This window comes from Otolemur garnettii, unplaced genomic scaffold (genome assembly GCF_000181295.1).
Source record: "Otolemur garnettii isolate 467f Iridium unplaced genomic scaffold, OtoGar3 scaffold00020, whole genome shotgun sequence".
Lineage (NCBI taxonomy): Eukaryota > Metazoa > Chordata > Mammalia > Primates > Galagidae > Otolemur > Otolemur garnettii.
The window spans coordinates 17,144,151-17,163,998 of NW_003852415.1; the positions used below are offsets into that span (position 1 = coordinate 17,144,151).

At 45.6% G+C, this 19,848-nt stretch overlaps 1 protein-coding gene across 5 annotated transcripts in view; it reads left to right on the forward strand.

Annotated features, from left to right (window-relative positions):
• DGLUCY (D-glutamate cyclase) overlaps positions 1-19,848 on the forward strand; it is a 110,859-nt gene that overhangs the window by 69,411 nt on the left and 21,600 nt on the right. For all 5 annotated transcript variants that reach the window (XM_003786987.3, XM_023511562.1, XM_023511561.1 and 2 more), the window contains 4 exons: positions 545-805; positions 6,458-6,557; positions 11,003-11,151; positions 14,117-14,236. In XM_003786987.3, the coding sequence (XP_003787035.1) occupies positions 545-805; positions 6,458-6,557; positions 11,003-11,151; positions 14,117-14,236 (630 nt within the window). The remainder of the gene's footprint in view (positions 1-544; positions 806-6,457; positions 6,558-11,002; positions 11,152-14,116; positions 14,237-19,848) is intronic.

A 19,848-nucleotide genomic window follows, 5' to 3' on the forward strand; every position in this document is an offset into this window, starting at 1 on the left:
AAGGCGCCAGCCACATACACCTAAGGTGGCAGGTTCGAATCCCCAGCCCGGGCCCGCCAAACAACAATGATGGCTGCAACCAAAAAATGGCCAGGCCAGGTGGGCGCCTGTAGTCCCAGCTACTTGGGAGGCTGAGGCAGGAGACTCGCTTGAGCCCGGGAGTTGGAGGTTGCTATGAGCATGATGCCATGGCACTCTACTCAGGGGGATAGCTTGAGGCTCCGTCTCAAAAAAAAAAAAACTGAAAACAAACAAACAAAAAAAAAAAAGAGCAGACCAGGCACAGTGGGTCACACCTGCAATCCCAGCACTTTGGGAGGCGCAGGTGGGAGGATCACTTAAAGTTAGGAATTCAAGGCTGCATTGAGCTATAATTGTGCCACTGCCCTCTAGGCCTGGGTGATAGAGTGAGACTCTTACTCATAAAAAAAGAGAAAAAAGCCCAAACCGTAAATTACTCTTAGTATAAGTTTTTGCTTTAAACACAATTACTTAAAATTACTTTATTTTATGATTTGGTTTGATTTGATTTTTGTAATTTCAGGGAACCGGGGGATTGGACACCTGCTCTGTAACGATGAGCTTCTGAAAGCCTCTCTGTCGCTGTCCCATGCCCACTCAGTGCTCATCACCACCGGGTTCCCTACCCACTTCAATCACCAGCCTCCGGAAGAGACAGATGGCCCACCAGGAGCCATTGCTCTGGCTGCCTTTCTGCAAGCCTTAGAGAAGGAGGTCTCCATGGTAGTTGACCAGAGGGCCTTGGACTTGCACCAGAAGCTCATTGAAGATGCTATTGAGCAAGGTGAGCAGTGAGAGGGGCTTGGTCCACTTCCCAAAACATGCCTTTGTGGGCAGAGGCTAGAGGGGTCAGCATTCATAGTACTTTCACTGGGCCCCTGGCACAGGGCTGTGTGCTCAGAACAACTCTTTGTCATTGGACTGCTTATCCTTATCTTGTAGATGAAAAGACTGAGGCTCCAAGAAGCCTGATGATTCACCCAGGTGGGAATGTTGAGCTGGCTCCAAAGCATATGACCCTTCCTGTGCACCTGCTGCCCTCCCTGTGTGAGGCGGGGCGTGACCTGCCAAGTACTCTTAGCAGCCCAGGGCAGCTCTGGACCTCCAGAGTGGGGAAGGGGTGTTGGAGTATAGAGTGGTTGAATGCTCAGACAGCAGTGTCCCACATGGCCCACACCGACAGGGAGGCACCAGAGAACACAGGTGGGCATTAGACCTGTGGGAATTAAAGACATGAGGCTGTGATGCCTCTGGCAGTGTGATGAAATTGGCTTGGTGTGAATAGCGGCTCCTCACCTTGCCTCCATCCTGCAGAAATTTTACTTGGGCAGAATCTAGAAACCTGGTGAGTCTAGACTGCATCCCACTACCAGTCTCTCTGTGTCCCTCAAGATTCATTCTTCAGAGAAGAATTATCTTCCTTTTAGTGTTTAAAAAGGGTTTAAACCCCAGTAAGGCATACCCTAAAGCATCCATTCCCTGGGAAGCTTCAAAAAGTCTGCATCTGTGCATACAGAATGCATTGCATGCCACAAATGTCCATTGAGCACCCACAATGTGCCAGAAACTATTTTAGGCTTTTGAGGTCCCTCGTGACAAAAATGACAGCAGTGTGGCCTCACAGAGCACATCTCCTGGTGGAGTGTGGCAGGCAGTAGACGAAATGTGCACACAGGACGTTAGAAGGAGGCACTGCTCTAGGAAGAGGTGTGGACCAGCCTGAGGGAATTGGAGATGGGGCGTGCAGCAGGGCTGCTGGTCTAACAGGGTGGTCTGTCCCCTGAAAGTGACATTTGATCCCAGGCTTTGAGTTGATGAGGGGGTCAGGCCTGGGCTGGCTGAAGGAAGAGCTTCCTAGGCTGTGGATCATGGCCATGGTTAATATCACTGGATTGCTATGGAAACAGGGGTAAAAGCAGACTGGTCAGGTTATTGGGGGTGGGAGACAAGGGGCTTGGAGAAGCTGGTGCACATGGCACATCCCTTCAGCTCAACCCCACCCTACCCCACCCTGTCTGATGTCAGCCACAGCTGGAGTGATGTTCTGAGTCACGCTAACCTGGCTAGGCCCCACCACAGGTCAGGTCCCTGCAGGGCCTCTGCAAAGCCATGTAAAGCCACACCATCCGGATGTGTGGAGCCAACAGCTTCAGACACCCTCAAGCCCTAGGGGACAGGAGCTGCAGGACAAGAGCCCTGCCTCCTGTCAAGACAAACATCCAGGGCTTGGCGCATGTGGCTCAAGCGGCTAAAGCGCCAGCCACATACACCTAAGGTGGCAGGTTCGAATCCCCAGCCCGGGCCCGCCAAACAACAATGATGGCTGCAACCAAAAAAATGGCCAGGTGTTGTGGCAGGCGCCTGTAGTCCCAGCTACTTGGGAGGCTGAGGCAGGAGACTCGCTTGAGCCCAGGAGTTGGAGGTTGCTGTGAGCATGATGCCATGGCACTCTACCCAGGGGGATAGCTTGAGGCTCCGTCTCAAAGAAAAAAAAAAAAAGACAAACATCCAGGTAGAAGTGAGACCCACTCCCTAGAGCCATGGCCTTGAAGGTGCATATTTTCCCCCTCCAGCCTTGCTTTCCCTGATCCCTCCTTCCTGCTTCCTGGCACCACCTCCCATGAAGTCACCTGTGCCCAAGTCTCAGGCTGTAGTTTCAGGGGAACACAAACAGATGGGTGGCACAAGTATAAGTGGGAGTGGTAAGAAGGAGCCAGGTGCTGTGGATACTTCGCGGGCAGAGTCAGCATGGGGTCCTGATGGTTTGGATATAGGTATGACAGGGATCGGGGCTCTTTCTAAGGCTTCTGGACTGGGGAATGGGAAGGACTGATTTGCTGTAAAGTGGGGGGAGTGCAAGTTTCAGCATGAATCAGGAGTCCAGGTTTGACGCTTGTGTCCTGTTGGTAGGATTGTAAAATGGGGCAGATGCCGCATAAAACAGTATGGCAGCTGCTCAAGAAATCAAAAATAGAAACTACCATATGATCTAGCAATTCCACTTCTGGATACATAACCCCCAAAAGTGAAAGCAGAACCTCAAGAGATATTTGTCACTCATGCTCATAGCAACATTGTTAGAAATAGCCAGGAGGTGAAAGCAACCCAAGTGCCCTTTGATAAATAAGATAAATAAGACACAGTATATAGACACAAGGGGATATAGGTCAGCCTTAGGGATACAGGAAGTTCGGGCACGTGCTACAATATGGGTGAACCTTGAGGACATTATGGTCGTATTGCATGAGTCCACTTATCTGAGGTCCCCAGAATAGTCAAATCCATAGGAACAGAAAATAGAACCATGGTTCCCAGAGTACAATGGGGGGATTGTTGTTTTATGGGTATAGAGGTTCAATTTGGGAGGATGAAAAAGTGCTGTAGATGGCTTGGTGGCCGTAGCACAGTGGTTCAAACCAAGGCTGGTGGGTTCGAACCCAGCCCAGCCCAGCTAAACAACAATGACAACAACAACAATAACAAAAAATAGCCGGGCATTGTGGTGGGCACCTATAGTCCCAGCTACTTGGAAGGCTGAGGCAAGAGAATTGCTTAAAGCCCAAGAGTTTGAGGTTGCTGTGAGCTGTGATGCCACAGCACTCTACTGAGGTTGACATAGTGAGACTGTGTCTCAAAAAAAGAAAAAGTTCTGTAGATGGATAGTGATGATGGTTGTACAATGTACCTACTGCCACTGTACACTTAAAAGTGATAAATTTTATGTGTATTTTGGCACATAAGCACATAAAACCCAGAGTGTAGCTCTGAACCTGTTGAATATGAGCTGTCTAACACACAGGTGGAGAAGTCATGTGGGCAGTCAGTTACACAGAGTGAGTTCAGGAGAGCGGTCTGGGCCAGGAAGATACTTGGAGAGCTGTTGACATATTGATGGGGTCGGGACCCTGGATGAGATCTCCCCCGCAGAAATAAGTAGCGACAGCAAAGAACCTAAGATTGCATCCTGGGACTCCCCTGGAAAACAGGACCAGGAGAAGGTATGCAGCCAGCAAGGGAGATGAGCAGTGGCAGCCGGAGGAGAGGAAAAGCCAGGGACTGAGTTGTCTTGGTGCCGGGAAACACACCAAGGAGGAAGGGGATGCTGCTCCCTGACCAATATCTCATTTCCACGTGACAATGGCTTTGGTGAAGGTGCTTAGGCACCTGCTTCCCAGAAGTAGCTTTGCTCCCTCTGCTCACCTGGCGCTGGGCTCAGAGGCCCCCCAGCTTCCACATGGATCCAGTGCTCACCCACATGGGCTCTGAGCCTGGAATTTGCTATGCTGGATTTTGCAGAATTATCATTACGTTTGGACAAAGAATGTAAAAGCAATTTGGCCTTTTAGTAAAAATTATTTCAGTCTTTTTTTGTTATAGCAGAACCTTAGGAAATTTTTTTTTTTTTTTTTTAGACAGAGCCTCAAGCTATCACCCTGGGTAGAGTGCTATGGCATCACAGCTCACAGCAACCTCCAACTCCTGGGCTCAAGTGAGTCTCCTGCCTCAGCCTCCCAAGTAGCTGGGACTACAGGCACCCACCACAACGCCTGGCCATTTTTTGGTTGCAGCCATCATTGTTGTTTGGCGGGCCCGGGCTGGGGATTCAAACCTGCCACCTTAGGTGTATGTGGCTGGCGCCTTAGCCGCTTGAGCCACAGGCGCCGAGCCTGCTTAGGAAATTTTTTAAAAAATAAAAAAAAAGAAGAAAAGACAAAGTCATTTCTTCCCTGTCTTGAGCATAAACTGACCACAGATCTTTCTTTGTAGCTCAGAAGTGAGATGTCATCTTGCCCTGACCTTCCTTTTGAGACATGGGTCCTTTCTCATGTCTGTCTCTCACTTTGGGGTATGTTCCTGGCCTGTTGGGCTCCTTGGTACCCCTTCTTACTAGTATCCTATTTCCTTGATCCAATATCAAAGAAGTAAGAAAGAGCCAGCCTCTGCTCAGCGGCTCCCTTATGCAGCTACTCAGCCGGGTACCCCACATGCGCCCTCATGCCATGCTGGGAGGTGGGTGTCATTAGCACCTGTTTTGCAGAGGAGATAGCTGGAGCTCACAGGGTTTATGTGGCTTGGTCACATCGCTGGGAAGTAGCCTGATGTTGCCATCTAGGGTTGTTTCACTGTAACTTCAGCCTCCCTGGCTCACCGGGATGCCCATGCAGCACATAGAGGGGCTGGGCCCTTCCCTTTGTCATGACTGTCCCCCTCCAAATTCCCTCACTATGGCTTTGCAGGTAGGATTTGCTCAGTGAACATGCCCTGAGGGACTGATGACCATCTCCTGCCTTCCTCCTCTGAGCCAGGAGTGAGGCTAGGGGGAGAGGGGAGGGAGCCCCATGAAGGGCACTTGGGTGCTTGACAGTGATCCTTGTTCCTCACCTCAGCTTGCCCCACTGACCCCCTAGGGTGGAAGCTCCCAAAGGAGTCTCAGGAAGCAAGTGATTTTGACATAGACACTGTGGCTGTGCTTACCTGGTGGCCTTTTGTGAGGGTGTGAGGGGCTGACAAAGGAGATTATGGAAGGTGTCTGAAGGGCCCCCAAGTCCATGCCTTGGCACCTGCTGGGCCGCAGAGTTGTCTAGGAGCTCCTGCAGGACCATAAGTGATGGGCCCAAGATCCCCTGCCCCAGGCTCTCTGTATGGAGCAGACTTTGTTCTGGGCCACTGAATATGCCAACCTGTGAGGTAGACAGTTAATGATAAACCAAGTTTATTTATTTTGCTCTTGGATTTTTCTGGTTTTTTCCCACATATTCTATAACAATATGTACTATTTTTTTAATTACGAAAGGTGCCATTTTTGAGTCAAATTTGCTTTCAAAAGCACTCTGATGCAGGTAGCTAAGCCAAGGCCCAGACTCTGAGAATTTTCCCTTGGTTGTTCTTGAATGTCCCTGAAGATGTGTGGGGAGGTAGAGAGTGGGGTGAGAATTGGAGTTGTGGTGATGATGTGCATACATGACCTTGCCAGAATTGTTTAGTATCTCTGGACCTCAGTTTTCCCTTTCTGTAAAATGGGAATAATGTGGGGTTTTAGCACACTGAATTGTTGTGAAGATTAAATGAGAGTGTGTAGGTCAATTGCTTAACAGAGGGCTGGCGTCTTATAATGAGGGCATCTAACTGTTATAGTGGCTATGAGACAGAATAGGCTACTATACCCATGGGCATCTTACACACAGCACACTGGCTGGCCTATACTAGTCTAATTCCGCCCCCCACTCCCTGCCAACCTTGGTGTTTACTCAGGACCAAAAGAAAACTGAAGTGTACTGTGTCAGAACCTTGGCTCACCTAACAAAGTGTTCTGCAGATAGACCTCATTCAGTAATGGCAATGATACTCTCCAAAGAACCTTTGGAAAATCCAGCATGAATTCCCAAAATGCTAGGACTGAGGTGTCTACCCTTTGTCTTTATTTTCTATTTTCAAGGTGTTCTGAAGACACAGGTCCCATTATTAACTTACAAAGGTGGATCAGTGGAAGTTGCTCAGGAGTTTCTCTGCAAAGATGGGGACCCCAAGTCACCTAGGTATGTATGTCCCATCCTAGTTTAAGTGGATGTTGGTGGGAAAGCCCTTGTACTCTAAACTTTACCAACAAAGCTTCTGCACACCCTGGCCCTTCAGAGGGATCAAAGCCATGAACCAAGACTAATGAACAAGGCTGAGGGGGTTTCACGGTACACTGGGGATTCACAGAGCATCTCTGGAAGTAGCAGATCCCTGGTCAGCAGGGGGAGATGACATGTCTTCTGACCAGAGAGAAGAGATATAATTATTTTTAAAATTTCAAAGGCTCTCAAACTGTGAGTCACAGCCCATTAGAGCAGTGGTTCTCAACCTTCCCTATGCCACAGCCCTTTAATACAGTTCCTGTGGGTCATGACCCATAGGTTAAGAACTGCTGCATTAGAGAGTAGTAAAATCATTTCAGTTGGGGGCGACCGCCACCATTGGGAAATGAAATAGAAAAACAGTGTCATTGTGTATCTTGTGTAGTAATGGTAAGTATTCTTTTATGAAACTGTGTCTGTATGTATATTTTACTGTGTATATGATGGTTAAATATTTTCAGAAATACTTCTTTATTTTAGATAAAGATGTATTTCAGGGCTCAGTGCCTGTGGCTCAAGTGGCTAAGGCGCCAGCCACATACACCTAAGGTGGCGGGTTCAAATCCAGCCCGGGCCTGCCAAACAACAATGACAGCTGCAACCAAAAAATAGCCGGGCGTTGTGGCGGTCGCCTGTGGTCCCAGCTACTTGGGAGGCTGAGGCAGGAGACTCACTTGAGCCCAGGGGTTGGAGGTTGCTGTGAGCTGTAATGCCATGGCACTCTACCCAGGGGGACAGCTTGAGGCTCTGTCTCAAAAAAACCCACAAAAGACGTATTTCAGATCTTATATTTGTAACACAGTGTTTTGTGAATTTTTTTGGCAATATGCCTTGGCACCTGCAAACCAAAATTTCATAGTGCAAACCAGTATACATATACATAGAAATAGAAGTTTAGACAAAAAACAGTGTTGACTCTTGCTATGTGCAGTGTACTCTGATCTATCCTATTCTATTCTATGCTGTGCTATGCTATCCTCTTCTATTCTAGTCTTGTCAAAAAATGCAGATCTGGCCCTATAAATTTTATAAGGCACTAGCAAATGTCCACTTAGAATTTTAAAATACGCTTCAATAGGCCTTGAGGGCATAGCTATGACAGTTCCCAACAGAATCTGGTGTTGGTAATGAGACTCTTTGACCACCAAGCAAAAATTCAGTCATGGGTTTGATACACTGTTTAAAGCTGCAAGAACATATGTGGTGTGCATTAGAAATGTTTATATTCTCCCAGTGGTTGGCATACAAGTATTAGAAGCCCTGGATCCTGAAGGAGAAACTAGGAAATCCTCTTGGGTGGGACCCCAATGTTAGATAATGTAGGTGTCGCTCTGTTTGCTGTGGAGCAGAGTGAGCCAGATTTGCTGGTGGGGAGAGATAACTTGTTCATCTTGGAGAAGATGAGTTAACTTTTCCCGGGGAACTGGCAGCCCAAAGCTGAATTGTAACTCCCCCTCTCCGCCATAACTAAATGGAGGCTTCTGGACTAAAAAATCTGTAACCCCCACAATGTATACACTGGAATTCTTCCTGAGGGGAGGTCCAGAAGTAGAGTTCTCCCTCCAGAACAGAGGACACATTGCTCTTGACTGCAGCTCTTGATCTAACTGCCTTTTTATCACAAAGTGGAGGAAATGTAGTGTCAAAGCTTCTTCCTCCTGTTAATTAGGCTTCTCAGTGTCCGGCTTTTCCTGCACCAGATGGACATGGAGCCGCAGGATTACACTCTAAGACCTACTCAATGGTCTACCCATTTGAGGCACATGTGGCACTACCACATTCTAGCACAACCAAAGAATATGAACAGGCATGTACATTTTTTTTTTTTTTGAGACAGAGCCTCAAGCTGGCCCCCTGGGTAGAGTGTCCTGGCATCACAGCTCACAGCAACCTCCAACTCCTGGGCTCAAGCAAGTCTCCTGCCTCAGCCTCCCAAGTAGCTGGAACCACAGGCGCACGCAACAATGCCCGGCTATTTTTTGGTTGCAGCCATCGTTGTTGTTTGGCAGGCCAGGGCTAGATTCAAACCCGCCACTTTAGGTGTATGTGGCTGGCACCTTAGCCACTTGAGCCACAGGCACCGAGCTGTACATTTTGTTTTTTAAAAGCATTTATAGAAGAAGTCACAGCTTTTTTTATTATGGCAAAATATGCATAACACACAATGTTTTTTTTTTTTTGACGGAGCCTCAAGCTATCCCCCTGGGTAGAGTGCCATGGCATCACGCTCACAGCAACCTCCAACTCCTGGGCTCAAGCGAGTCTCCTGCTTCAGCCTCCCAAGTAGCTGGGACTACAGGCGCCCGCCACAACACCTGGTCATTTTTTGGTTGCAGCCATCATTGTTGTTTGGCGGGCCTGGGCTGGGGATTCGAACCCGCCACCTTAGGTGTACGTGGCTGGCGCCTTAGCCGCTTGAGCCACAGGCACCGAGCCAACACACAATGTTGTTACCAGTTTTAAGTGTCCAGTTCAGCGGCCTTATATACATTCACATTGTTGTGCCGCCATCACTGCCATCTATCTCCAGAACCTTTCCATCTTGCAAAACTGAAACTCTGTACCTATTAAATACAACTCCTCATTTCCTCCCCAACCCGGCCCCTACCCCTACTTTCTGTCTAGGAGTCTGACTACTCTAGGCACTCTCGTGTGAGTAGAGTCATACATGTACAAAATTGGTCCTGTGTGACTGGCTCATTTCACTTAGCATAATGTCCTCAAGATTCATTCATATTATAACATGTGTCCAAATTTCATAACTTTTTTTTGAGACAGACTCTCATTTTGTCGCCCTTGGTAGAGTGCTGTGGCGTCACAGCTCACAGCAATCTCCAGCTCTTGGGCTTAAGCCATTCTCTTGCCTCAGCCTCCCAAGTAGCTGGGACTACAGGTGCCTGCCACAGTGCCTGGCTATTTTTTGTTGCAGTTTGGCTGGGGATGGGTCCAAACCTGCCACCCTCAGTATATGGGGCTGGTGCCCTACTCACTGAGCCACAGGCACTGCAATTTCATACCATTTTAAGGCTGAATAATATTCCTTTTTGTGTATGAACCCCATTTTGTTTATCCATTCATCTCTCCATGGGCACTTGGCTTGCTTCTACCTCTTAGCTACTGTGAATAATGCTGCTGTGAGCACGGGTGGACAAATACCTCCTCCAGTCTTTCACTACTTTTGGACGTATACCTAGAAATGAAATTGCTGGATCAAATCTTCTGAGGAATGGCCATACTGTTTTCCAAAGAAGAATTTATATTTTGAAAAACTCTATGGTGGGGAGACAGAGATGTAAAAGTACAATTTTTGTGTTCTTAAATCAAATTTTCAAAACACTATTCCTGCCAGGTGCAGTGGTTCACACCTATAATCCTAGCACTCTCGGAGGCTGAGGTGGGAGTTCAAGACCAGCCTGAGCAAGAGTGAAACCCTGTCTTTACTAAAAATGGAAAAACTAGCTGAGCATTGTGGCAGGTGCCTATAGTCCTAGATACCCAGGAGCCTGAGGCAGGAGGATCACTTGAGCCCTAGAGTTTGAGGTTGCTGTGAGCTATGATGCCATAGCACTCTACCTAGGGGCGACAGAGTAAGACTCTGTCTAAAATATATAGGTATATATATTCTTTTTTTCCTGCTAAGAATAATAGCAACAACAACTAACATGTACTGAGCACAAAGTGGGCACAGGCTTTGGTGGTGATTCCTACCTCTTGTGCATTTTCTCATTTAACCCTTTCAGCACTATGTAAGATAGGTATTGTTGTTATGTCACCTTATAGATGCAGAAATGAAGGTTAGGAAGGTTGGTCAACTTGCCCAAGGCCAGTGGTAGGAGGACATGAAATTGGAACCCAGATGACAGGTTCCACAGCCCACATTCTGACCACCATGCCAACTGTGGCCTTACTTCTCTATCTAAGCAGTTTGTCTTGTGTTAGATTTATTCACTTTCTGTCTCCATTCCTTTTCCATCTGTTTTGTGTCTATAAACCAAACAAGACCTGGCAGGGGGCAGCAGTAGACCCATAGCAGCTGACATTCAGAACCGTCGGGGGCTGGCTACTCTGCTGGACTAAGAGGATGGCGGTGGGCACGAGCAGCATCCCCGTCCACCACAGTAACCCTGACCATCAACCTCCCTGCTCACAGCCTCTGAGTCTAATAAAGAAATGGATGGAGATTCTGAAGCTATTTCTTAAAATGATCTGATAGACAGGCCCTGGCATAGCTTAAGTGTTTATTCAAGTTCTGTAGGAGTGAAGGAATCAAAGAAAGAACAAAGTAGCCAGCACACAAACACACAAAGGCATGACGCAACATGTACTGTCCAAGAGGGCCCAACTGCTCTTATTCCTCGCAGATTTGACCACCTGGTGGCCATAGAGCGTGCCGGCAGAGCTGCTGATGGCAATTACTACAACGCCAGAAAGATGAACATCAAGCACTTGGTGGACCCCATTGACGATCTTTTTCTTGCTGCCAAGAAGATTCCTGGAATCTCATCAACTGGTAAGGAAGGAGAGCATTAGCACTGAGTGTGCAACAAGAACCTGTCACTGCCAAGTGTCTTTTTATTGACTGCTGAACACATGACCAGAAAGAGTTACATGGAGGGACGGTGCCTGTGGCTCAGTGAGTAGGGCTCCGGCCCCATATACCGAGGGTGGCAGGTTCAAACTCGGCCCCCGGCCACTGCAACAACAACAAAAAAATAGCCGGGCGTTGTAGCGGGCACCTGTAGTCCCAGCTACTCGGGAGGCTGAGGCAAGAGAATCGCCTAAGCCCAGGAGTTGGAGGTTGCTACGAGCCAGGCGTCCTCAAACTATGGCCTGCGGGCCACATGCGACCCACCAAGGACATTTATCCAGCACTCCGGGTGTTTTTGCCTCCGCTGCCTGTCCTGTTAGCAGCCGACTTGTCCTGGGACCCACAGTCTGGCCCTCCAATGATCTGAGGGACAGTGAACTGGCCCCATGTTTAAAAAGTTTGAGGACCCCTGCAGCAGTGTGATGCCACAGCACTCTATTGAGGGTGATAAAGTGAGACTCTGTCTCTACAAAAAAAAAAAAGAAAGAGTTACATGGAGACTAAGGTTTTTCATTCTAAGGAAAATCTTTATTATGGTCAGTACAGACACTAACGTCACTGCCATTCAGAAACCCAGCATTCCCACAAGCAAGGAAGGGAAATGACCCTTATAACCAAGCACGTTCTGTTCGCCTGACTCTAAAGTAATACTACTACTAATAAAATAATATCAATGGTAAAACTGAGGCACAGCATGTTGTTTTAGTCACATAGGTTGGAATGGACCATGTGTGTTGTGTATCATTTTATGAAGCGTATTAATTTTTAAATATATCTAATATATGATTAGAATAATATTTCTTGTTGATAATGTAATAATTTGTGATAATTTGCGTTTGTACAGAACTTCATAATTTTCTAAGAGGTTTCACATCTGTTGTATTATTTCAGCCTCTCTACACCACTTTTAGGCAGGCAAGGCAGTATATTATCCAACAGTGAGGCCTGGGGCTGGTGGCTTTAGAAGGCACATAGAGACTCCCCCTAACCCATTATCATGAATTTCCAAAAGGCTTACTGGAACCTTCCTGGAGAACTCACTTTCCTCCCTCTGGGGGCAGGTCTCAGGCCCCGGGTACTTTTCTGGCATTCTGTGTTTATTGTTCTCTCCATTCAAACACTTCTGTTTCCCAGACTCATTAGTCTGCTTTGTCTTTTGAGGCTTTGATGAGACAATGAAAGCCTTCTGGGCTGCTAAGAAAATTTCTGCAAATTGCTCTGGCCTTTCCCAGAAGAGGCTGTGGGTGTGGTACACAGCAGAGCCTTCCAGCTTCCTGTCACTTCCTTGGGCAGGCAAGACCAGAGCCCTGGGTTCCAGGAGAGAAGGAAGCTGTCCTCAGGTCTAAAGGAACAAATAGGGTCTGAAAGAGCTACTGGGACAAGCCCATAACTCCCAAATGGGACCCCAATCTGTGCTGTGATGCCCCTGAAGCCCCAAAGGAAGCAGATGGACCTGGACATTTGTGGCTTCAAGCTGCCCCCCTTTGTAGGCCCCTGAACCGTTCAAACCCTTATTCCTCAGGAACCATAAACAGCTGCCAGGTCATGGGCGTAGCACTCAATTAAGAATCAAGATTCTCACTTCCCATGTGCTGCCCACCTCAGAGAGGGGCCTGCTCTGTACAGTAAAGATAACAACACTGTGGATAAGACTGACGAGACATGTGAACAAGATAAAGTTCATAAAACACTAAAAAAGACACATTCAGACAAAATACCAATATTATGCAGTGGCATTATTTTCCTTCAATGGCCTGTCAACAGATCTAGAAAATTTTTCTGGAAAAATCATCAGGTATGAATCCAAGGTGTTTAGTCATTCACAACTCTTTTGGCCAAATCCAGTCCTCATGCTTGAGTTGGGTGAGTTCTATTTCCCCCTTTGCCATCCCTCAGTGAACACTTGTGATTCTCCCACAGATCTCAGCCTCTATAGAGGCCGACACTAGAACAGTGGCACATCTGTTTTGTAAGCATGAGATGCCTAGCCCTCTGTCCCCGAGGCACAAAGACACCCGCAGTGCATTAAAGGTTATTGAGACAGCTGCAGCCATCTTCTAGATTGGTTCAGTTGACCTTCAATCCACAGAATCCTCCAGAAATACCTAGACTCAGAACCAAACAGTATCCCTTAGACCTAGAGCACTTTTTCAAGGTATATAGGCTGCAGGGCTTACTAGATTTGATTTTAAATCTTGTTTCACAAGTGTAAGGGTGTTTGTTGATTATTTTTAGCCAGTCTACCTATCCTGAACATCATTCATTTCACCAGTGAATGAAATCATTTCCAACATTTATTTATTCTGGCACTCAGTTATTATGCTAATCAACAAATCCTCTGGTGCTAATTATCAGTTGGGTCTCTGGTCTCTTTCAAGTGCTAACCCACTGCCCTTAGAGTGTGTGTACTCCTGATTAGGCTATCTCTCATGTTTGCCAGGCACCCCTCTGCTATAGATTAAAATTACTTAATACACGCACATTTCTCATTAAGCAGAAGCCTTTAAAGTAAATTGAGAACTGACTATAACTATCTGTACCAGTTCCCTCTGCCAGTGTAATGTCCAGTTACCCCAATGGGGCTCAGTGAGCGGGAGGCAGTTGAACAGTGGATCTGTGTGTCACCTTCTTGCATCTCCTGTGGGCCAGGCACCAGCAGCACAGAGCATGCTCCATCTGTCCCCCAAAGGGGGACAAACCCACGCTCTGGTAAATTCTAAACTTAAACTCACAAGGCTGGAGCAGAAAGCACATCTGAAAATATGTTGAAAGCCAACCTCTTTCCCTTCCCAGAAGTGACAAAGCACATGTGGAGGGGCTTCCTTGCCCCACAACCACCCCATTTTGCCCTGACCCTGTGTGCTTACACCATTCTCCCTTCCCACAGGAGTAGGTGATGGAGGCAATGAGCTTGGGATGGGCAAAGTCAAGGAGGCTGTGAAGAAGCATATACGGAATGGGGATGTCATCGCTTGTGATGTGGCAGCTGACTTTGCTGTCATTGCTGGTGAGTACTTGTATGGCTGCCTAGTCAGGCCCAGCTGCCCAGGATGGGGGATGTGTCTTAGAGCCTAGGCCAGGCCAGAAGGTCTTCTTCTTTGCAAGTGGTACAGAAGGTACAAAGGCAGGGAGGGGATGTGGTTCTCAGCCTCTAATTTCTCATAGTCATTCAACAAACACTAACTCTGTGCCAGGCATTCACCTGAGCATTGGGGTTATAGCAGTAATGACCCCCTCTACAGAGCTCTGATTCTAGGACTGGAGATAGGTGATGAGCCCTGACAAATACACACACCAGATGATTTTAAATAATGATAAGGGCTATGAGGTGATAGAATGAGTAGGTGAGAGGGAGTGACAGGAGGTATACTTTCTCTGTGGTCAGGAAGACATCTCAGAAGAGGGTAATCTGTGCTTTCATCTGCCTAGTGAATGGGAAGACAAGAATTCCGTACATGTTTGGAGGAAGCAAGAGGCTTCCCACCTCTCCTTTCACTTTCTTCTGCCTCAGGTTGCCTGGCCCTTCCTGCTGCTGCCCTTCCACCCCAAGACCCACCTTTCCCACATCCAGGTCCTTTTAGGCCTGGCCTTCCTCCCTCAACCTCCCCACAAGTTTCAGAAAGATTGACAGATACCCAGGAAAGGCTCTCTTTCATGGTCAAAATTAGCCTGGAGAGAAGGGAAACTTTTGGGGAATCAGTGCCAGGGTGGGAAAACCTGGACCGTGATCGAGGAATTGCTGGAGACTCAGTGTGAAATAAGAGATTGAGAGTTAAAAACTCCAGGGGGCCCACATGGGGGGAGGGAGATGAGAACCGTGCTTTTGTGAGTTTACTTCCAGGAGCTCAACCAGGTTCTCACAATGTGTATCAAAGAAAAATCCCCTCATGCTTCTGTCAGGGGGTAAGGAACATGAACCATTTTCAAATATACCAGAACATTCTGTTCTTCTTAATAAGATCTGTTCCCAAGGAAAATCATTTTACCAGACAGTAACTTACCTGGGGGAAGGGAAACACCCAACTCCAATTTCCTCTATCAATGCTGTCCCAACTAAGGGGGTTGGGGGCCAAAAACTGAGAAGTACTGGTGAAGTTCACAGGACAGAGGCACAGGCTTCCAAAAGGCTGAGACCTAATCATAGGACCATATACTGTTCCCTCCCCTTTCCTTCTTCTCTGTACCTTACCACCCCATTACTAAAGGCCCATTTGCTGCAGTTCCTTTTACAAGTATATCATGTTCACCTTTTTTTTTTTTTTTTGAGAGTCCCAAGCTGTTGGCCTAGGTAAAGTGCTGTGGCATCATAGCTCACAGCAACCTCCAACTCTTGGGCTCAAGCGGCTCAAGTGAGCCTCTTGCCTCAGTTTTTTCTATTTTTAGTAGAGATAGGGGTCTCACTTTTGCTCAGGCTGGTCTCAAACTCCTGAGCTCAAGCAATCCACCTGCTCAGCCTCCCAGAGTGCTAGGATTATAGGCATGACCCACTGTACCCAGCTTGCTTTTTGCCTTTCAACAAAAAATTAGAAGAGGAACTAACAGGAAAAAACACAGTTGGAAGTGACTGAACAGCGTCAGACTGTCAGAAATGTTGGCATTATCAGAGCAGGAATTTTTTTAACTGTAATTAATATGCTAAAGGATTTACTGCAAAAAGTAGATAATATGTAAGAATAGGTGGCTAATGTATGCAGAAAGATGGAAATTTTAAGAAAGAATGAAAAAGAAATGGTAGAGATCAATAATGCTGTAAGAGAAATGAAGAATGCCTTTGATGAGTTCATCGGTAGACTGGACATGGCTGAGGAAAGAATCTCTGAGCTTGAGGATATTTCAATAGAAACTGCCCAAACTGAAAAGCAAAAAGAAAAAAGACTTAAAACAAAACTAGAGGGCGGCACCTATGGCTCAAGGAGTAGGGCACGGGCCCCATATGCTGGAGGTGGTAGGTTCAAATCCAGCCCCAGCCAAAAACTGCAAAAAAAAACTAGAATAGAATATCCAAGAACAGTGAGATAACTACAAAAGGTGTAACCTATGCTAATGGGAATACTAGAGAAAGAAGAGAGAGAAAAAGAAACAGAAGCAACATTTGAAGCAATCATGATTGATAATTTCCTCCAAAATTAATACCACACACAACACCAAGAAGCTCAGAGTACTAAGCAGGATAAACACCAAAAAGGCTCCACCTTTTGGTAGTTAGGCATATCATATTCAGACTTCAAAAAATCAAGGGAAAATTCTGAAAGAAACCAGAGGAAAAAGAAATACTTATAGGCTCAGTGCCTGTAGCTCAAGCAGCTAAGGTGCCAGCCACGTACACCAGAGTTGGTGGGTTCAAATCCAGCCTGGGCCTACCAAAAAAAAAAAAAAAGAAAGAAAGAAAGAAACACTTATAAAGGAAATTGCATTTCCCAGCAATACAAGTGTGGGTGGGGCAGATCAGAAGGATTGTTCACCTGAGTTCTCCTAGAATGACTGGGGAAAAAGAGAGAACCCAGCCATACCTGGCACAGGGACATTACCCAGAGTCATAGCTCAGGGAACACAGTGAGGAGATGGTGAGCTGGATACAGCATATGATCCAGTGTCGTGGAAATCTGATGAATTAAGCAAGTGACTGTGACTGGCTGAGATTGGCTGGCCACCCACAGAGGCCCAGGAAGGGAGGAAGACTGTCTGGAATTTTCAGTTATTGGGGGAAGCTGCATGTTGAGTGGAAAGCTTAGAAGAGTGGGTGGACTCAAACAGTATAAGCAACCAGATTTGAGTGCCAGTTGGAGTGGACCTGCCATAGGTTTGGTATCTAGTGAGACAGCCATACTGAGAAGGTCTCAGTGGCCAGGGGACTCCCATTGTGGAAAGGTTATAAGGAGGTCTTAGCAGGGGCCTAAAGCATGGCTGTCCTAATTGCACCTGCCAGGATCAAAACTCCACTCTTGGAACAAGCTGAGGGAATTCAGCTTGCCCCACAGGAATTGGAGTCAAGGGGCATTGTGAGACCTGCTCCTGATGGATTCTTGTGAGCTTTAAGATCCCAACCTGGCAGGGTCTGATTGCTGAGGAAACAATCAGGTGATCACTGAAGGCAACTAAGTTTGGAATAAGGACCATATAGGTTGTTGTCTGTGCTCTCTGTCTCCTAACAAAACCACAGCACAAAACCATATGCTGTCTCTAGGAGACACACCTAGCCTTGAAGGACAAATAAAGACTCAGGGTTAAGGAATAGAAAACAGTATTTCAAGCAAATGGAAATTTTAAAAAAGGAGGGGTTGCAATCTTATTTTTAGATCCAAGCAGATTTAAAGCAACTAAAGTTAAGAAAGACAAAGATGGACACTTTATACTAGTTAAAGGAACAATTCAACAAGAAGACATTTCAATTTTAAATATTTATGCATCCAACTTAAATCCTCCCAGATTCATGAAACAGACCTTGATGGGTCTGAGCAATATGATATCCTATAACACCATAATAGTTGGGGACTTTAACACTTCTCTGACAGAACTGGGCAGACCCTCTAAACAGAAATTAAAGATAAAGGACTTAAATATGACCCTAGAACAAATGGGTTTAATAGACATACAGAACACACCATCCCAAAGCTAAGGAATACACATTTTTCTTGTCAGCCCATGGTATGTACTCCAAAATCAACCATATCCTAGGATACAAATCAAAACTCAGCAAAATTAAAAGAATAGAAATTGCACCTTCTATCTTCTCAGACCACGAGGCAATAAAGGTGGAACTCAACTCCAACAAAAACTTTCATCCTCACACAAAGACTTGGAAATTAAACAACTTTATGCTAAATGATAATTGGGTTCAGGAAGAGATAAAAGAGGAAATTGTTAAATGCCTCAAACATAACAATAATGAAGACACAAGTTAGTTACCCAAACCTGTGGGATACAGAAGAAGCAGTCTTAAGACAGAAATTGATCACATTAGATGCCTATATTTGAAAAACAGAAAGAGAACACATCAACACACAGTCATGAACCATCTTATGGAATTGGAAAAAGAAAAACAATCTCAAATCCAGGAGAAAAAAGAAATAACCAAAATTAAATCAGAGATTAATGAAATTGAAAACAAAAGAATCATTCAGAAAATTAATAAAACAAAAAGTTGATTTCTCAAAAAATTAAATAAAATCAATAAGCCTTTAGCCAGATTAATTAGAAACAGAAAAGTAAAATCTCTAATCACCTCAATCAGAAACAATAAAGGAAAAAATAACAGATGCTACAGATACAAGAGATCATCTCTGAGGACTACAAGAAACTTTATGCTCAGAAATTTGACAATGTGGAGGAAATGGATCGATACCTGGAATCACACCCTTTCCCTAAACATAATCAAGAAGAAATAGATCTTTTTGAACAGACCAATTTCAAGAACTGAGATCAAAGAAACAATAAAAAATCTCCCAACAAAAATAATCCCTGGTCCAGATGGGTTCATACAGAATTCTCTCAAACCTTCAAAGAAGAGCTTATACCCATACTGCAGAATTTATTCCAAAAAATTGAGAAGGAAGGAATCTTCCCCAACACGTTCTATGAAGCAAACATCACCCTGATGCTGAAACTAGGAAAAGACCCAACTGAGAATTTCAGATCAATTTCACTAATGATTATAGATGCAAAAATTCTCAATAAAATCCCAGCTGGTAGATAACAGCTACACATTAAAAAAAAATTATTCATCATGATCAAGTAGATTTCATCCCAGGGATGCAAGGCTTGTTTAACATATGTAAGTCCATAAATGTAGTTCACCATATCAACAGAAGCAAAAACAAAGACCATATGATCCTCTTAATGGATGCAGAAAAAGCATTCTATAAAATTCAGCATCCTTTTCTAATTAGAACTCTGAAAAAAATAGGCATAGGTGGCACATTTGTTAAACTGATTGTAGCCATCTACAACAAACCCACAGCTAATATTATACTGAATGGAGTAAAACTGTGAAAGCTTTTCCACTTAGAACTGGAAACAGACAAGGCTGTCCTCTATCACCACTGCAATTCAACATAGTGCTGGAAGTTCTAGCTAATACAATCAGTCAAGAGAAGGAAATAAAGGGCATGTAACTGGGGGCAGAGGAGGTCATACTCTCTCTTTGCCAACGATATAATCTTATACTTAGAGAACCCTAAAGACTCAACCATAAGACTCCTGGAAGTGATCAAAAAATACAGTAATGTCTCAGGATATAAAATCAATGTCCACAAATCAGAAACCTTTGTATATGCCAATAATAACCAAGATGAGAAGCTAATCGAGGACACAATTCCCTTCAGTGTAGCGTCAAAGAAAATGAAATACCTAGGAATACACCTAACAAAAGAGGTAAAGTACCTCTACAAAGAAAATTAAGAAACCCTAAGAAAAGAAATAGCAGAAAATATTAACAAATGGAAGAACACACCATGCTCATGTCTGGGAAGAACCAACATTGTTAAAATGTCTATACTTCCAGCTCAGTGCCTGTGGCTCAAGCAGCTAAGGCGCCAGCCACGTACACCTAAGGTGGCAGGTTCGAATCCAGCACAGACCCACCAAACAACAATAATGGCTGCAACCAAAAAATAGCCGGGC